This window comes from Esox lucius, chromosome 4, assembly GCF_011004845.1.
Source record: "Esox lucius isolate fEsoLuc1 chromosome 4, fEsoLuc1.pri, whole genome shotgun sequence".
Classification (NCBI taxonomy): Eukaryota; Metazoa; Chordata; class Actinopteri; order Esociformes; family Esocidae; genus Esox; species Esox lucius.
The window spans coordinates 23,010,415-23,029,431 of NC_047572.1; the positions used below are offsets into that span (position 1 = coordinate 23,010,415).

The window sequence follows — 19,017 nt, forward strand, 5'->3', positions numbered from 1 at the left end:
CAAACAGGATTTCTAAAAATTTGGGGTAAAGATTACATGGTGGCCTCAGTGAGCTGCTAGGGGCCTTGAGATGACAAGTAAACCTGATAACATTTTTATTTTACTAATTAAATAATCCCCATAGCACTTTAAATACATTACCTTGTAAACGTTTTCAAGCACTGATCAATTCTCACAGATCAATGAGTTGCAAATTGTACATTGACATTTTATTTTAAAACACTCAAATTCAAACTCAACTATGGCAAGTAGACGTCGCTTATTTATTTGCGAAATACTTGTACCAAAAAGGTTGAGAACGGTGCATTTGAACCCAACACTGATTATCCTGAACTTGGTAGTGTTGTTAACAGAGGCATCGCTATGAGAACACATTATGGGCTTGACCACCCTCCCGCCCTGCCCGGGACAGAAAGTACAGGGTTTTGTATGTAGCATACATGAGGAAAATGTCGATGTACCCGCTAGCATCCTACGCGTCTACATTGTCATAATGCGCGATTGGAATTATAGATGAATAGATCAGGGGCTATTTATTTATTATTATTATTTTTGGTCCGTTTGAGTTCCGGGGCTATTCATAAAAGAACCCGGGCTATAGCCCCGGACGCCCAGTGCTAACGACGCCACTGGTTGTTAAGGTTCTCCTTGACTGCTTTCAGACAGAAATATGATTTACACTTCCTGATCAACCAGTCTTGTTTCTTGAGTCAACAAGTGCATTTCACCCAGGTAGTGCGTTGCTCCCAAAATACTTTTTAAAATATAAAATAAGGTATCTGAAAACCAGGGATAGTTCCTTCAACTAATTCTGAATGTCTCCATAGGGGAAATGTCCAATAGACCTCAGTCATAAAGGTTCGACCCAATAATTAACAGGCCAAAACAACATGGGGATGTGATAATGGCTTTTAGAGGGTGTCCTGCTACGCAGCTGGAACTGTGAATGGCGTGACTGGGTGAGCGTATTTGAAGCCGGGTATTAAGTACGGAGGGTGCACTGTAATGCATAATTGATTACGAATCAAGCTTACACAAGACGAACCCTGGACCCCTGGGCAATGGTCTCACAAACAATCTGGCTCAGAGTCCGTTCCAAACAGTCTCTCATTGACTGCAGAAGGAATGAAGAATGTAATGTGGATGTCGATGCGCGTGTGCATGTGCGTGTGGGCTTGAAAGAAAAACCTCGGAGATGGCTCAAAGATTACCAATCAAGCACAAATGAAGCCACAACCTTGATGTATTTTTACCAATGCAACTATAGCAGACATTAATGTTATGTACTTGCAGTAACTGCTGCCACAAAGGATGAGATTATATGTAAGATAATAACTCCTCTTCTACATCCACAGTTAAAACATTGACTGTTTGCACTCACTGGCATGGGATGTACTCATTTTGCCCCACGGAACATTACATTTCCAAAATGTTTTATCAAACACAACAACATTTATATTATTGGCTATTCTGTTTGGTACCATCAAACAGAACGAAAGTAGGAGGGACAGATTTGCAACTAAATAGTTATGTTTTGCGGAACAAGCATTCATCGTAACAACATTTGTTATATATTCCCAAATTCTGTCTTCAGGATGCATTTATTTTGTCCCACCACTTGATGGCGCACTTAAAAATAACTAGTGGTTCGACTTTCAATGACAGCGGCCACTTCCGTCTCCGGAAGACAGCAGAAAAAGCCGCAACATCAACATTCACAGACAGTATAAGTAAATAACACAATTTAATCCAAGTCGGTAAGCAATTGAAATGAAACTACTGAATCATCATGAAATAATATATTAAGTGCATTGATTCCAGTAACTTATTTTCATATACGTTATTTTATAGTTTGTGATATATTTGAATTAGCTAGTAGTAGCAGCTAGCTAGTTAGCTAGCTAGCTAGTGTGGAATCTACATAATCTTTGTGAATTTTCTCATTAATAAGCTAGCTAACTACACTGCAGCCAAAATGTCCAAATAGCTTTAAGGGAATGTTTATTAAAACAAATCTCTGCACGTATGTGAAACAAATATAATGAAATATATATACGTATATATACTGGGTGGTTCTAGCACTGCTGATTAGCTTAAAGCCGTTATATAAAATGTATAGATATGACAACATATTTCCTTTCCATGAGGTTGGTAACCCGTTTTTACATGCAGTAAGACACCCCTGACATTTTTAGTATTTGCTGTGGTATGTTGCGCTGTATTTTGGGTCTACGCATTGAGTCGTACATGAGATCAATTCTTGCCTGTGGTATATTGGCAGCACACCACACCCCCTTGTTCCATATTGCTTACGTTTAATCTCATTACTCTAGCTAACTTCGAATTTCATTACGTGAAGTTATCAAGACAAAGACTCAACAAGGCTTAGCTAGCAGGCTAGTTAGAATGTTAATGTGAAGATATTTCTGATACAGCGGTGTGAGGATGTCGGGACAGAAGCGTCCGTGTGACTCCAGCATCCCCTCTTCCTCATCTGGTGCACCCACTGAGAAACGAAGAGAGCGAGAGGGTGGAGAGGATGGGGGTCTTGGAGTAAGCACTACTGCAGGAGGGAGCACTGCCGTGGAAACTGTCATCAAACTCGGAGGGGTGTCCAACTTGGTGAGAGTATTGCAAAGTGCTTAGCCTGTATTTATCTTGCTTTGTCTGTTTGTCTACTGTCTGCTTTTTATATCAGCGATATAACTCATCAGCAGTGTCATTGATTGTGTTGTTCTCATCTGATTGGTCTGTCTCTCTTGTGTTCAGGAGGAGCAGGATGTTAAAGCTCTGCAGGTGAAGAACAGGAAGCTGGGAGAATCCCTTGATCAAAGACAGGTATGTAGACTAACCCAAACACTCCCAAAGCTTTTCTCAATGCACATTCTTAATGGGGGTTGTTTTTTGCAGGTTATTGAAGATGAGCTGAGAGAGAGAATCGAAAGACTAGAGACTCGCCAGGCTACTGATGATGCCAGCCTGCTGATCCTGAATAGATACTGGAATCAGGTAACTTCATTAATTTAAACAACAAGCCAATTAAACACATTGCAGATATATTAACAGCTATACTACAACTATTTTCTATAATTTAAATACCATCTACATCCCCCTCTCTCCCTTTATCTTAGTTTGACGACAATGTGCGCCTGATTGGCAGGCGCTACGACCAATCAGGAATTGAGCCTGTGGAAACCCCGTCTGGAGAGGGGCGGAGTCTGAAGCCTGACACGCCAGAACCAGATGGTGACTCCAACCAGGAGAGAGCCAAAGACAGAGGTAGAGTGCGAGAGAGCTTTGCAGCAAGTGATGCTGTAGAAATTAGGGAGGGACGGATGGAGAGAGGGGTGTATTAAGAAAAATCAGGAAGAGAGTTCTTCAAACAGTGCCTCCCACAGAACATGTCGAAGAGGATAACATATTGAGATGGAGAAAATATTGGCATATTGGCTATATGTCTCAACTCTTGTCTTTGCCTTGTGACTGCCTCTTCAGGCCACCAGGGGGAGACAAACCCATCCTTTCTGGCCACACTGGCCAGCAGCAGCAGCGAAGAGATGGAAGCGGAGCTGCAGGAGAGGGTGGAGTCCAGCCAGAAGCAGGCCAATCGTGTGGTGGAGATCTATGACAGCCTGAAGGCCACCGTCGAGCAGCTAAAGAAAGACCTGGATGCTGGAGCAGGTGGGTATGAGGAAGGAGGGAGATAGTTAAAGAGGTTTGAGGCAGCAACGGTGTGAGTTAGGCCTGCACGATTTGGATCAAATATTGAATTGCGATTTATTTGACAAATATTGCAGTTACGGTTATGATTTGCAATTTTTAAACATGGGTGTAAACAGCGTAGATTATCTCACTTAAAAATAGAGATCGTAGCCTACATAATGTGCTATTAAACTGAATAAATATCGAGATAAAGTTCAGTGTTTTCTATTTTATACTTACTACCAATATGAAGGTGCAGTCTGTGTCCAACTATTCGTTTAACTGCTCATTTAATGCAAAGGCGTTTGCAGTGTGTGCTCTGTTTCTGCCCTTCGCATAAGCGATAAGTTGGCAATTTGGATATTGCACATATCAATATCGCAATTTCCATGATATTTTGATTAATTGTGCAGCCCTAGCGTGAGTGTTTCTCCCTGTTTTGGTAGTATTAGAACTGTGTAAGTGGTTTGTGGTGCGAGTTAAGTCAGCAGGAGTAGTAATGGCAACATGTCCTGTATGTCCAGAGGGCTCCGTTTGGCCGGTTGCCGTCCAGCTCAACACCCTCCTGTCCAATGAGAACGACCGGCTTCGTCAGCTCACCGAGGACCTCCAGCAAAAGCACAGTCACATGACCAGCGAGGTGATTTGCTTTCAGCGTTATTTTTACATGGCCGCTACCAAAGATATAAAGCATAGATGTATAGGGGCTCTTTGACCATGTTTTACCTACATTCAAAACTCAAAGGCAACCCAGAATCACATACTGCCTCTGCATGTCAGCGTTGTTAAACAAGATTTTGTGCTCATAAATGAAATACAAACGAAATACTGAAGCAAATGTGACAGTAGGAGGAAACTTTTTCCATATTGGCAGTGTTGCCAGATGGAGAGGTTACCCCGCCATTTGGGCTGTTTTTATTTGCCTTGGGTGTGTCAATTTACAGATTGGGCAGTATAGAATTTTTTTTTACTTTTAATTAAAATCTTTATTGATTCTAATTTTGAGTGAGGAAAACCCCTGTATGACATCAGCCTAGTCTTATACTATCTATACTATACTATCTATGGCCGCTGCTATGTGATTACTCACACTTCCAGGTTGTGCTGTTTATATCTGCAAGTTTTAAAAAGATGTCCAGTGAAAGGAGATATGCAGTTTGTTGACACAAAATTAGAATTGACTACCATATGTCTGGTCGTTTAGCTGCTCTGTTTTACTAGTTTGCAACTTGTCATTTCATGGTGAGTTATTGGAGGCATTCTCATATTGTCACCCACATTTACCCAGTAAACACTAACATGGTGGCCACTCTAAAACTTGTCCTAATGCCTGGCTCTGTCCAAACCTGTGCCTGTAGTCCCGTTCTCTGGGCCGGGCCGTGGCCAAGGCAGACATGCGGGTCAGTGAGCTCCAGGCTCTTATTGAGGAGCTCCAGTGGGACATGGAGAAGATCAGACGGAGAGAGAATCGCCTCAACACACACCTGGGAGAAATACTGGAAAGGGTAAGACTGCCAACATGGTTCTGTGAGTCCATGTCAGACTGTGAATGCCTCGGCTCCTCTGCTGCGATGTAGCCTGCTTGTAACCAGTGAGAAGTGGCTAGCCAGTTTGCGACGCGTCCACAAACTCCCTGCTTCCCAGTGGTATATGTTTAACAAACTGTGTAGTTTTGGAAAGAGGCCTTTGTACGCCATAAGGCCTGTGTATTTCAATCGGTTTCATCACTCACTCTGGGAACTTGAAGTTGTTTCTTCTCGTAGTATCAAACCTTCAAGGGAGTCTTGTTGTAACAGAGCGTGGCTGCCATGTTGTAACAGAGCGTGGCTGCCATGTTGTAACAGAGCGTGGCTGCCATGTTGTAACAGAGCGTGGCTGCCATGTTGTAACAGAGCGTGGCTGCCATGTTGTAACAGAGCGTGGCTGCCATGTTGTAACAGAGCGTGGCTGCCATGTTGTAACAGAGCGTGGCTGCCATGTTGTAACAGAGCGTGGCTGCCATGTTGTAACAGAGCGTGGCTGCCATGTTGTAACAGAGCGTGGCTGCCTTGTTGTAACAGAGCGTGGCTGCCATGTTGTAACAGAGCGTGGCTGCCATGTTGTAACAGAGCGTGGCTGCCATGTTGTAACAGAGCGAGGCTGCCATGTTGTAACAGAGCGTGGCTGCCATGTTGTAACAGAGCGAGGCTGCCATGTTGTAACTGAGCGTGGCTGCCATGTTGTAACAGAGCGTGGCTGCCATGTTGTAACAGAGCGTGGCTGCCATGTTGTAACAGAGCGTGGCTGCCATGTTGTAACAGAGCGTGGCTGCCATGTTGTAACAGAGCGAGGCTGCCATGTTGTAACTGAGCGTGTCTGTGTCATTGTGGTTGATATACCACAGCATCATCTCTCTGAATCGGAGTGTGTTTTTCCCCACGTGTTGCCTTCTCCCAGGTGAACAGTAAAGGCTACAAGGTGTGTGGTGAGGCCAGCAGTGTGTGTGGAACCATCACCATCAACAAGAGAAAGGTAGAAAAACATTCTGCTTGGTCCCTTCCCCCCCAGCCTTCTTCACTCGTCAGACAAGACACACTTTGATTTCCTCCGCCTCCACACTTTTTCCATCTCTTCCTCCTCCCTCGCTGTCAGTTTGAGGAGATGAACAGTGAGTTGGAGGAGAACCGGGAGCTTGCGGAGAACCGTCTGAGCGAGCTGCAGCGGTTGCAGCAGGACCTGCAGACCGTCAACCAGGAGAACCACAACATGAAGGTGAGCCTGCAGAGTCTGGTCCAGACACAAGGACTGGGTCTGGGCCGCCAGGATCCTCTGGCTCTCTCCTCCAGCATAGCCATTGGATTACCTGAGGCCCCTCGTCCTTACTCAGTCAACCAAACCAGTCAGTTGAAGGTAAATGGATAGGTGCTGGGCCTTTTCTCTGTTGCTTTGCTCACCGCCATGCTATTTGTCCTCCCTCACTCTTCTCCCTCTCTTTGATCCATTTCTCGCATTCTCATATCTCTCTCCCACCATTTCTCTCGTTTCTCTCTCTCTGCCCCCCCCCCTCTCTCAGGTGGAGTTGTTGAGTCGTGCCGAGGGGGTGGTGAAGGAGAGCTCAGAGTATCGCTGCCTCCAGTCTCAGTTCTCTGTCCTCTACAACGAATCGGTGGGGCTGAAGTCCCAGCTGGACGAAACGCGCACACGTCTCAACACCACCAGGACAGCACGCCTCCGACAGCTAGAGCACATGGAGGTGAGTTGTGTGTTTGAGAGACCCTGTGAGCTTGTGCCGGGTCTGTTCTGCATTAGCTGTCAAGGTGTTCGTTGTACAGATGTGTGTGTGTGTCCCTGAATGCTCCTGTGTCGATGTGCAGTGTGTCTCAAAGTGTGTAATAAGCGCCTCTCCTCTCTCCAGACTGATGAGGTGTCTCTCCAGAGGAAGGTGCGTACAGAGGTGTTCCAGCTAGAAGACACTCTGGCACAGGTCAGGAAGGAGTATGAGATGCTCCGGATCGAGTTTGAACAGACCCTCGCCGCCAACGAACAAGCAGGTCGCTAACTCGGCTAATAAAACCGTTAGTCCTGGAACAACCTCGTGAGGGGGGGTTTTCCAAAACCGTTTCTGATGCTCTTGGTTACTTCCTCCTCCCCTCATCTAGGTCCCATCAACAGGGAGATGAGACACCTCATCAGCACCTTGCAAACACACAACCAGCAAATGAAGGGAGAGGTGGTGAAGTACAAACTGAGACTGAGAGAGGCACAGACGGACCTCAGCCAGGTAACGTGCGCTGACAGTGAGGGAGGAGGGTTGAGTAACAGTGGGAGGAACGTTGAGGGAGGAACGTTGAGGGAGAGCAGTGCGTTCGAGTGGCAGTCTGGTAAAGAGGAATTGGGAGTGAGGACTGTAAGTTGAGTTCTCAGTCACACACCCTGTCCCCTGAACACACACACACACACACACACACACACACACACTGCGTCTGTTCCTCTCACAGGCCCGCACTATGAAGGGCGCCGCTATCCTCCGAACACAGTCCAGTACAGAGCTGGACGTGAAGGAAGAGACCACTTCCCCCATGACCCCCGCCGCCTCTGGTGACTCCAGCGTCAAGTTGGAGTCTGACAACGGCTCGGCCACACCCACCAGCACCAGTAGGTGTCGAGTTACACTTGACCTGTTGACCTGTTGACCTGTTGACCTGTTGACCTGTTCTGAGCCGGTGTGTCTGTTGTTTTTAGAACCCGTGGTAGGGCACATCCATTAAAAAAGACCAGATCGACGTTTGAGTTTTGATGGCTGTCACACAACCGTTTTGGAAATGGGACTTTTCTAGACCATGTTTTGACTGTGTTTATTACTTGTTTAATGGTTTTTGAGGTCTTTATTAACGAGTGTTCATTCTCTTGCTTTCTGTAGGTACCTCGGTTAAAACTGAGCCTGGGACAGAGACCGAGGGAGACATTAAAGAGGAGGAGAAAGAAAAAGAGGTGAAAAAAGAGAAAGAAAAGGAGCGTGAGAAGGAGAGAGAGAGACCAACCCGTGGAGGGGGTGGGCCTGTGAAGGAGGAGAAGGAGAAGGCTGGGACCAGCAACCAGTTGGAGGAGGTGGTTCCAGAACGCCCATCTGTTATTGGAGGACCAAAGAGGAAGGAGGTGGAGCAACTGAAAATTGTCAGGGCGGAGCTAAAGTAAGTTTAACGATGAGGATAATGCCAGCAGTCATGATTAGTAGTTATTTACTGGTGTTTTGATTACAACACTATGGAGAAGATGAAGATTGTAGTGGTGAAGATGATGTTTATGAGGATCATAGTGATTTCTCTGATGAACACTCTTTTTTATTTATTTTTTTTCTACACAGGAAAGCCCAGGAGTCTCAGAGGGAGATGAAGCTGCTGCTGGACATGTACCGCTCAGCTCCCAAAGAGCAGAGAGACAAAGTCCAGCTCATGGCTGCGGAAAAGAAGGCCAAGTCAGAGGTACATACTTACCTGCTTTTGAATGGCTGATATTAAATGTTGCTGAGAGGCTTTATGGACTAGTTAGATGTATGCAGTGATAATGTCAGCATTTTAGTGATGGAAATGTGGGGTAAATTGGGTTGAGTACTGAGTGGTGTAATAGCTGTGTCCTAATAACCCATAACCAGTTTTCTGATCCTAGAGAATATGTGATTTATTTGAGATGATAACGGCTGTATGTTCTGGGTGTCAGGCGGAGGAGCTGAAACAACGTCTTAGGGATCTGGAGGAGAGAGAGAGGAGGGAGGGAAAGAAAATGGCAGACGAGGAGGCACTGAGGAAGATCCGTTCTGTCGAGGAACAGATTGAGATTCTCAACAAGAAGCTCTCTCTGGCCAAGCAGGTGTGTGTTGGGTGTGTGTGTGTGTGTATTTATTGAAATCTTTTTTACTGTTGTTTTATCTGGTAAGTATGTGAACAACACATTTAAAGAAACCTGGTAGTAATATGGGTTAACAGTCGTGCTCAGGGGCAGAACCGGGGTTCTGTCTTCGTTGGGTTGTGTTTCAGGCTGGTGTGGCACGTTCCAAGTTGGACAACAGTGACTAATTTCTTGCTCCGTTTCCTCTCCCTCCCTGTCCTCTCCTCCCATCCTCTCTTTCCTTCCCTCACTCTCCTCTTCCTCCTTTCTTTCCTTCCCTCTTTCTTCTTTCACTCCCTGTCTCTCGCTCCATCTTTCCCTACTTTTCCTCTCATGTTGCCACCCATTTTCGAGCATCTCAATTCTTTCCTTTTTCGCCCTTACCCACCACTCTCCCCTATAACTTCCTATCTCTCTCACCCGTGTCTCTTCTCCTCCAACCCTCTCACTCTGCTTCCCTTCACACTCCTCTGCCACCCTCTTGCTCTTTCCGTGGATCCTCCCCGTGTCTCTCTGCCTTGTCCCCAGGAGGAGGATGCGTTGCTAAGTGAGATGGATGTGACGGGCCAGGCCTTCGAGGACATGCAGGAGCAGAACATCCGCTTGATGCAGCAGCTCAGGGAGAAGGACGACGCCAACTTCAAACTGATGTCAGAACGCATCAAGTCCAACCAGATCCACAAGCTGCTCAAGGAGGAGAAGGAGGAGCTTGCCGACCAGCTGCTTACGCTCAAAACACAGGTGTGAGGAAGTGAAATGATCAATGCCGGTGGCACCAGTGGAGAGGTGACTGTTGGGTTAAGGGAAGAGGGCAGCCTCCGGGATTGGACAGTAGCAATTGGCAAAAGTCTGTGTCTGTTCATCCCTGGTTCCCTCTCTCTCTCAGGTGGACGCCCAGTTGCAGGTAGTGAAGAAGCTGGAGGAGAAAGAGCGCCTCCTCCAGGGCACCATCGGTACTGCAGAAAGAGAGCTGGCTCTGAGGACACAGGCTCTGGACATGAACAAACGCAAGGTGGCTGAAACGCGCCTGCAAACTGACACTCACGTGCAGAGTGAAGACGTGCAGGACCTTTACTTCATAGCAAAATGGTAACGGGCCACTTCTTTGTGACCCCCCAGACTCAGGAGTCGGCGGTGCTGTCGGAGGAGGTGCGTAGTCAGCTGGAACAGGTGCAGCAGAGACTGGGGACCGTCAGGGAGGAGGTCATAGAGAACAGCATCTCCAGGGAGAAGGAGTCCTTCAATGCACGCCGTGCCCAGGTCAGGCCCCACACATACCCACTAGGCAGGGGGAGTCAGGTCTTACCCCACCACACCTCTCTCTCTCAGGTGCAATGGGTCAAGGAAATTCCTGCAGACTGACCCCCCCCCCCCCCCAAGCTCTGTGCTTTGGCAACTTTCTTTTGTCTCGGTTTTTGTCTGGTTATTGTTTCAGAGAGTTGAATATACATCTGTGTGGAGTTTCTGTTGTCAAATAACTAAACCTCAAATCTAACTCAGTTTTAATTCAACCCATATCCAAGGATCAAAGTACCGAATTCTATACTTGACCTAGGTGAAGGCCTCTGAATTAACCTCAAATTAACATGCATTCCACATGTAGTCAGTTGCCCATGGGCACACACACACACACACACTCACTTCGACTTCACTGTTTGGACTTTTCATTTACTGGGTGGAGTCCCACCAACCCTGCTCTTTCTGTCCATATCGGGCTTTAGGAGGACATCTCTAAACTGAGGAGAAAGATTGAGAAGGCCAAGAAACCAGCCGAGACCGTGCGCAATGGAGACGATATCCTCAACGAGGAAATCAATGATTACAAGGTAGGAGGAACAAACTTTCTACGCCAGGTCTACTGTAGGTTTAATGTGTCTGGAAATATGCAACTAGAATGGTAACTTACCTGTTATCAATCTCTCCCCTCTTTTACCCTGTATCTCTCTGTCCCTCCGTGTCTCTCCCTGTATCTCTCTGTCCCTCCGTGTCTCTCCCTGTATCTCTCTGTCCCTCCGTGTCTCTCGCTGTATCTCTCTGTCCCTCCGTGTCTCTCCCTGTATCTCTCTGTCCCTCCGTGTCTCTGTCCCTCCGTGTCTCTCCCTGTATCTCTCTGCCCCTCCGTGTCTCTCCCTGTATCTCTCTGTCCCTCCGTGTCTTTCCCTGTATCTCTCTGTCCCTCCGTGTCTCTCCCTGTATCTCTCTATCCCTCTGTGTCTCTCCCTGTATCTCTCTGTCCCTCTGTGTCTCTCCCTGTATCTCTCTGTCCCTCCGTGTCTCACTCTCCCAGGCACGCCTGACGTGTCCGTGCTGCAACTCTCGGGTAAAGGACGCCGTTTTGACCAAGTGTTTCCACGTTTTCTGCTTCGAGTGTGTCAAGACACGCTATGACACACGCCAGAGGAAGTGCCCCAAGTGCAACGCTGCCTTCGGGGCCAATGATTTCCACCGCATCTACATTGGATAGACAACGAGGAAGAAGAGGAAGGGCCGTACCTGGCGGCAGGTGCATAGGAGTGTGGTAGAATATTAGACCTGCCGTGGGCTCCTGGACCAGGCCTACATTACATTGTCTTATTCAGATGGAGGTTATATTTGATACCTGCACTTCCTGCCTGCCTGGAAGGAAGGAAGGCAACAAAGAAGATACAGTACCTTACTGTAAGAGTGACAGGTTTTCCTTGTTTGACTGTTGCTACCGGAGAGTGCTGTTTGGGTTGTTGTTGTCACGGTACCACAGAGGGACTGCACAAACACGGACATCTTTCACTTCATTCCAGTCCTCCTGAAAGACTCCTGAATGGCTGCAGTGATGCGCTCAAGACCCTGACAAACTTTATGTGACTGATATTGTTAGCTTCTCCCCCAGTACTCCTGCTGCTTCTGTGCCAGAGAGCTAGACACCATGTGCACCTGGATGTGTACGTGTGGTTAGCAAAATCAATGCTAAGTGTCCCTTGACTCGCAGTGACCCTGGCTCCTACTGTCCTCTGTGTCTGTAAGACCAGTCTATATTGTCCTCGTGTTTTTATGTATTTTTCTTTGAGTTTTATTGTTTTGTGTTTGAAAGCTGCCTTATCAGGGCACAGACAGATGTGCTACAACACCTTGAACGGATGCTCTGCAAGTAATTAAACTTCCATTCAAATAAGATGGTCTGTTGAGCAGCTCGTTCAGTCTAGTTTGTGCATTTAAGAGACCACTATACTAAATCGTCATGTTCCTATTTTAACATTAAACCAAATTTTCTTTATGCTGCCTTCCAAATCCTGTTTTAGATCTCTCCCAGCTCTGTCACACCTGATTGAAATAATCAGCTCATTATAAAGTCCTTCATGAACTACGTCAAATATATTGGGGCAGGGAGAGACGTAAAACATGCAGGTTGGGGGTGTGGGGGGAGTGTCGAGGAGCAGGGTTGAGAAACAGATTTAGAAGGAAAGCTGTCAGGAAGTGTTATTCTGCTCTGGCCTGTGCAGCCTGCACTCCTGGACTGACTGCTTGTGCTCTCTGACTCACACACTCTATTTTACTGTCCTAGTGGAATAATAGAAGTCTCCTTAACCTTAAACCAATTGTAATTTTCAAGCCTAAAATATTAAATGTCATAAAGATCGGCCTTAGAATTCCATATTTTTAACACATGATTCACAAATGTTTAAAAAATAATAATTCAGCAGAGTGGCAACTGGAATCATCAGGTATCGTCCTGATCTGCAGCACGTCCAGGAGGACTTTAGACGGGCAGCAACACGTCTTTTGAGCCTCGGGAGGTGTGGGTCAGGACCTCATGTCCTCCTTGGTTTTAACGATCAGGAGACAAGGAACATTTAGAGAGTGCATTCCTTGGACATACAAGGATTTACAGTGGAGACCATGCAGTAATGCAGGCTGTGAGGATGCTCTCAATGGTACACCGTTAAAAGTTGGGTTAGGGTCCAAAAAATATTTTGGGAGAAAAACGGGGCAAATGCCCTGGGATTTGCAGTATAGAGCAGTGCAGTTTGGCAGTATAGAGCAGTGCTGTTTGGCTGTTTTGTTGCAGAGTTGCCTTGTCATGTTACTCAATACTGGGGGTAGGATGAGCCCCTAAAAAACTAAATCATGGTAAGAATCAGGATGGCTTGTCAAGACATTTGGGGGAGACGTCTGAATCTTTTACCTGCTGTGGAGTTCTCGCGATCCGGCAAGGCCATAATAATGAATCACAAAAATTGTAAGGGTAGAAAAAACGGATTGACAAAATGTAAAAACATACAAAAATGGTGTGGTGAATCATTCATGGTGATTCACCACAACCAAGTTGTATTTCATATCAGCAACAAACTCGCATACTTCTGCAATTCATTCTCGGGCTCTCTCCCATCAGCTGACCTAAAAAGTCCATACAAAATGTGTTGATACAAAAAGTTTGCAACGTAATTGACTGTATGTTAAAGATAAAAAGCTAATTGACAACGAGATTCCAAAAGGGAACCCTAAACCTGACAACTGATACCTGCAAACACTGAATATGTGTCAATATGTTTTTAATAAGATTTGATTAAGCTTTAGAGCACCCTGTGAACACAAATTGTGTAAAAGAAACGACGTATTTTCAGACGTGTTGATATGCTTTCATTGGAAAGAGATAGTTGAGAGATAGAGACAAGCTTTTCTTGCAAGCTAGCAGTGGGCTGGATTTTTAGCTATGACAAGCACACCCCCCCCCCCCTACACCATATATCAGGTTCCTATTCCGGAATAGCTTGAGGGGAAGGAGAGGCAAGGTCTTGTAGATTTATGAAGGTCCAGTTTTTTTTTTATGAAAGACAGTCAGTATATCGTCGCCTTCTCTTCACGCAAACCTATGGAAGAAAGGGATATATTAATAAAATTATTTGGAATACATTGCAAAATATGAAGATTTTGTAGATGGTCCGCTGACGGTGAGCGTGTCATCTCGCCTGCTACTATTTCCTTTTTACGCGCAAACCTAAATGAAAAACTGATACATTGTTACAAGTGAGTCAGCCTCCCGCGCGTACAAATATACTTTTGCCTATTCATCGATGGAAAAATGCAGTTTTAGAAATTAATACGTGGTTCTATTCTTAACCAATTCAATACCAAATATAGTCATTGTGTTGATATTAAATGTCATTGAACGGTGCTGGAGCTGTTTATAATTAAACAGTCTCGAGGCTAGATTGACAAACTTTCGCAGGGATATTATTGCTGGGTAACCAAGATTATTAGTAAAAAGCTAAACCGAGGTTAAGTAACGTAATAAACTGCACTTGGCAAATTTTAAGTTTAAACCCACGAGTAGCTAAAGTGTAGGCTATACGGCTCAGCTATTTCTGTATTCTGTAGAAGTCTGTGAGGCACGTGTACCCAAAATTACACTTCTGTCGTTTTTTTTAATGACTGATTATCGATAGAATCTTTTTTTTTACCTCCGAATTTTCATAATATTCATAATATTTGCACCTACACCGGTCCACCGACTTAAACCTTATTTTTCCAGTCGCCACCTGTATATTTATCACGTGAAGGGGTTTAGAAAAAACGTTTTTCCGACATGACTTCCTCCAACAGTGCATATTTTTCTTTAGTACGGGTTTTATTATCCACGCTTGTGTTAATGCTTGGCTTGGCAGCGCAATGCGTCGGCCAGGCCATCCCGTCCGAAGAGAGCCATAGATGGGGCCCATCGGTCAGTCTCCGGTCCCTGGTCACAGGAACCTGCGAAGACGTCCACAAATATGTGGAATCCGTCGTGGGAACTAATGTGATCGAATCGACAGTTGACGTGAGTAGGATTGGAAAAATAAGCCATAGATTTAAATACCTAATGGGCTGTAGTAATTTGAGTACATCTGCACCTAATCAATCCTGTTCATTTGTTAATCTATTCCTCCATTAATACTACTTTAGCTATACTATCTTCTTTCTAAGGGTGATGGCTACCTTTTAAAAAGTATTGCCTAATTGAGGTTTGATCCATCAACTAAAACTGTCCTTCTCAACTCTGACTTGTCTTTCTTCATCACCTACCCAACTAATTTCTACCCCACTTTTCCTCCTCCACCGCCTGTCCTATTTCTCCCCTATCCCTACTACCTGATAATCTCCCTTCTGATCCCCCTTCCACACTGCTCTAATTTCATGTCTGTTTATATCCACATCACCCCCACCCTGCTCCCCCTTCCCCAGAGTGTGCTGTTGTATCTAGAGTCAGTACTTGGTCAAGAAAACGTCTATGCCATGGCTATGGTAAGAAACCCCCAGATTCCTTGTTGAACTTAACCTCTGCTCTGACACGGACCCAAACAAAGCGCCCTGCAGCTGCATCTGTTTGCCGGGTACATGTCAGTCGCATGGTGCAGTTGGTAACATCCATATTTCCACGTTCCACTCCTGAATTTTGGGCTACGGCACATTTTGGGCTACTTTGGCAGGGTTCCATGTGTTTGTGCGATTGATGGCATTTTCCAACGTTTCTACCAAGGATTTGGATATTCAGGATGCCTTTTTTAAAAGTGGCACATGGACGCATTACAAACGGACCAGTATGGACAGTAGTTTAAGTCTGCCGTGACACACTGAACCATGCTGCTGTCCCTTTGTTGCGCTGAAACAGGTGTAGAGGCGTCTGTGTCCTATGACGGTCCTTGACCTCAACTAAGCAGTGTGGGGGGTTAAGAGGGGCTACTCCAGTATGGTGGGGTAGTGTTTTGTTTTTTAATCTTGCATACATACACATGCATACATATTGCAGCATGAAAAAAAGAAACATTGTGCCAGCTAATGGAGAGGACTCTTGCATATTGACTGGTTCGGACCAAGTTGCCTAGGTGTCATTAACAAGATACCTAAGACAAATATTGTTAAAACTAGTTAGACACGTTCCTGTTGATTAACTACCGGCCATGTTTGCTGGGTTGGTAAATTATGCAGCTATTGAAAACGTATTGCTAAAATTGTGTACTAGGGCGCTTATGCACCCCAGGGGGGACCCATAACTGTAAAGTCACTTCAACAGAATGTTTACACCACCCTGAAGTATTCAAATAGAGAACATTGTGTCAGTGCCTTAGCCTTTCATGCATTAAAACAGGGGTATCCAAACCATTCCACGGAGGGCCGAGTGTCTGCAGGTTTTTGGTTTTTCCTTTAAATTGTTTCCCAGTTCACACCTAAACAACCAGGTGAGGGTAGAAACTAACCAATTAGTAACCCGATTAGTCAATCATGTACAAGGAGAGAGCGAAAACCTGCAGACACATGGCCCTCCGTGGAATAGTTTGGACACCCCTGCATTAAAATGTGGGTTATTTCCCCCACTTATCTACATATCACACTTTTATTATTATTGTGAAATGAAATTAAATATTGAGGGTTGTGTGTCAACAAGAGGGGTGTGAACAGTTTGACAATTTGGGGTTTACATAGGTCACAGTGTAAAGGTTTGTTCTACATCGATAAACATTTCCATCTGCCATCTAGGGCATTTGTTTGGGTGCTCTTGAGGACAATGGCAAGAAATGAATCTTGCTGTATATTAATCTATAAGGTTTGGCAATATGGGGACTTTGTTGAGCAACAGTTATTTCTTCTCATGGTATAAATATCTAAGCATTTTATTATTATTATTTTCCCTCTTTCTGTTTTAGTTCTTTGAGATGTTCATCCGCTTTCTGGCCCAGGGAGCTGCCAGTGGCTTGAATGTCATCGCTGTTTACGTCACAGAGATTCTCAGGGTGACAGGAGTTGATGGTGGGTGAAAGTTTGTTTTTAGTATCTGAGTAATGTGAAATTGTATATGCATTAAGGCTAGCTAATAATTATTTATGATTCTCTGTTTAGAATTGAAGTTTCAGAAAAATGTACTGCCTAATCCTGTCTCTTTAGTTTAAAGACGTCCTGGAAGCTTAAACCGTTAAAACATTAGACATATTTTGTCGGTAGAAAACAGAAAGCTTAATGCAATCAAGTTTTCTAGCAGAGGGTACTTGCCTAAACCCAGTTGTATGCAACAAATGTTCTCTCTCACAACATTATTTTCAAGTCCAGTAATCCCACGCCATCCTTTATGCATAGAAAAGTGATGCTCAACTCAATTTCTGAATTGAAGAGTCATAACATATAGCCCTCACAAAACATTTTGTCACCCAATGATGAATTAGACTGAGACTTCTTTGTGTAGCATGGGAAGTGCACACTTCAAATTAATTGTTTGTGTCTGGAGAGATTTTCAGTAAGTAAAAATAAAGATTTTATCTCCTCCCCAACTCTTTTCCCCCTCGCTCCAGTCCACTTGCCATTCCCTCACTTCACCCCAGAGGGTGTGGCCTCTGTAGGTCAGTGGGCTCTATTGGCTCTAATTGGCTACTGGGTGCTGTCCATCATCCTGCGTCTGTTGGTGGCTGTGGTGAGGAGAGTGTTCTGGATGCTGAAGGCAGGCGCAGTGTTGTGGCTCTTCAGCCTGATTGTCAGCGACGCCAATGCTGGTTCGGACACAACAGCTATCCGACTGGCAAGTCTGGTTTTTGGGTGTGTCCTGCTGGGGCTTGCCAGCTCCGGACCAGAAAAGACAGTCCATGTGGAAGACCGTCTGAGGATCCTGGAAGGAAGGCTGAAGGTAGTAGAGAGGAAAAAGGAAGAAGAATAATGGGATGAAAATGGTGGGGTGGGGTGATAGTTGGAAAATAAAAGTATGCTGGGGATGTTGGTGGTCTCTGTGTGTCTGTTTCTCAAGTTAAATAAAGCAAACTCTAGGATTTTTTTATTTATTTAAAAGGCTTGTAAATGTACCTGTTTGTCATTTCTTAAACCATTTAGATGTTGTCTGTTGGATGTAATCCCTTTCAATTCTCCCATATTGTGACTTTTGAAGTCATTTATAACTCAATTTTTGGCAGAATAAAATATACAGTTGAGGGTCATGCTGGGATGTATTTGGTTAATTTACAGTCAGTTGTCCTAAAATAAACCCAGCTTGATATACTTGTGGCCAGGAACTCCTGACACTTCAACTGCCTGACCCCTACCGACCACTAACATCAACTCTAACTGCAGTCAGATTTTTTTTCAAACCTCACATTTTCAGCAGGATGTGAAATTTTGTTTATATGTGGATAACTTACAAATGTATAATTTTTAAAGCGAGTGGTCTTTAATGATATAGTGCACATAGATGGAGTAATATGACATTCTCAGTGACCTCTTTGTCATAAAAGTTACTTTTACTGTAAACAACCAGTGGCCAACAATCTAAATCTTTAATTGGGTGCACATTTTCACAAATGTTTTCATTTGTCTATACAAGCAAGTAGGTGTTGTGTGATAATCTCCATGAATCCTAGTGCAAAACATGAATGTGGCTGTTGTTTCACCATTTTCTTTCACCAGGGATTTTTTGTTCTATGTCAAATAGGGTCTTTTGACAATTTTGTGAATATCTCTAGGACAAGATTAATTTGATTTACTGTCTTTAGCCGACATTTTGTAGCATGAATTGTTACAAATATGATGTAATTAATGCTTATATGTTGAGAAATATCACCTTGTTCTGATGAAATTCAAATGACTATTAAAACACTGAGGTGGTGTATGCCTAAACAAAACTAAGACCTTATTTGAAATGGATTTGAGAATCCCCAATGGAAGAAATTAATGGTGTAATATCACTAAGAGGCACACAATTTTATAGTGCACACTTACTGTAATTATTTAGGGACATACCACTCTTAATACTGTCCTGCTATTTTTGATGTTCATAATTGATTTTGCATAGTCGGGCATGAACATGAAAGTAAGAATGTCATTGTGTTGTTTACCCTGTGTATCCTAGGCACATTACCATTAAATCTTGAATCTTAAAAAAGGAAGCCCATAATGCATTGCTCGTTCGGGGGCAACGTAACCAAACCGAACCAAACGAATCCAGTGAAGTTGAGAAGTTTCTAG

At 44.6% G+C, this 19,017-nt stretch overlaps 2 protein-coding genes across 7 annotated transcripts; both read left to right on the plus strand.

The window, feature by feature from the left end:
* The first annotated feature begins 1,668 nt into the window (after positions 1–1,668).
* Positions 1,669–12,681, plus strand: rnf20 (ring finger protein 20, E3 ubiquitin protein ligase). 4 transcript variants are annotated; one of them, XM_010895730.3, is made up of 22 exons: positions 1,669–1,757; positions 2,436–2,622; positions 2,770–2,838; positions 2,911–3,009; positions 3,132–3,279; positions 3,496–3,681; positions 4,227–4,342; positions 5,061–5,207; positions 6,139–6,213; positions 6,334–6,591; positions 6,755–6,934; positions 7,097–7,232; positions 7,341–7,462; positions 7,680–7,836; positions 8,102–8,372; positions 8,546–8,663; positions 8,899–9,048; positions 9,595–9,807; positions 9,953–10,078; positions 10,186–10,326; positions 10,788–10,892; positions 11,354–12,681. In XM_010895730.3, exons 2-22 carry the CDS (start codon positions 2,446–2,448, stop codon positions 11,528–11,530), a joined length of 3,171 nt encoding a protein of 1,056 aa, XP_010894032.1. In that variant the 5' UTR covers positions 1,669–1,757; positions 2,436–2,445; the 3' UTR covers positions 11,531–12,681. The 4 variants fall into 4 exon arrangements, with proteins under 4 accessions (XP_010894032.1, XP_019901612.1, XP_010894035.1 ...); XM_020046053.2 differs by having other exon boundaries at positions 9,598–9,807; XM_010895733.3 differs by having other exon boundaries at positions 6,334–6,453; positions 11,354–12,227.
* A 1,134-nt stretch (positions 12,682–13,815) lies between these two features.
* On the plus strand, positions 13,816–17,993 carry LOC105025209. 3 transcript variants are annotated; one of them, XM_010895738.4, is made up of 5 exons: positions 13,816–14,067; positions 14,706–14,857; positions 15,262–15,321; positions 16,722–16,824; positions 17,361–17,993. In XM_010895738.4, the coding sequence occupies exons 3-5, from the start codon at positions 15,313–15,315 to the stop codon at positions 17,717–17,719; spliced, it is 471 nt and encodes a 156-aa protein (XP_010894040.1). In that variant the 5' UTR covers positions 13,816–14,067; positions 14,706–14,857; positions 15,262–15,312; the 3' UTR covers positions 17,720–17,993. The 3 variants fall into 3 exon arrangements, with proteins under 3 accessions (XP_010894040.1, XP_010894037.1, XP_010894038.1); XM_010895735.4 differs by having other exon boundaries at positions 13,816–14,857; XM_010895736.4 differs by lacking the exon at positions 15,262–15,321 and having other exon boundaries at positions 13,816–14,857.
* The last annotated feature ends 1,024 nt before the right edge of the window (positions 17,994–19,017 follow it).

Coding starts and splice junctions, on each gene's coding strand:
- LOC105025209 (XM_010895735.4), top strand. CDS start 14,627: ATGACTTCCTCCAACAGTGCATATTTTTCTTTAGTACGGGTTTTATTA. Junction 14,858..15,261: donor TGATCGAATCGACAGTTGAC/GTGAGTAGGATT, acceptor CCCCTTCCCCAG/AGTGTGCTGTTGTATCTAGA. Junction 15,322..16,721: donor ACGTCTATGCCATGGCTATG/GTAAGAAACCCC, acceptor TTTCTGTTTTAG/TTCTTTGAGATGTTCATCCG.
- rnf20 (XM_010895730.3), top strand. CDS start 2,446: ATGTCGGGACAGAAGCGTCCGTGTGACTCCAGCATCCCCTCTTCCTCA. Junction 4,343..5,060: donor ACAGTCACATGACCAGCGAG/GTGATTTGCTTT, acceptor CTGTGCCTGTAG/TCCCGTTCTCTGGGCCGGGC. Junction 7,233..7,340: donor CGCCGCCAACGAACAAGCAG/GTCGCTAACTCG, acceptor CCCCTCATCTAG/GTCCCATCAACAGGGAGATG.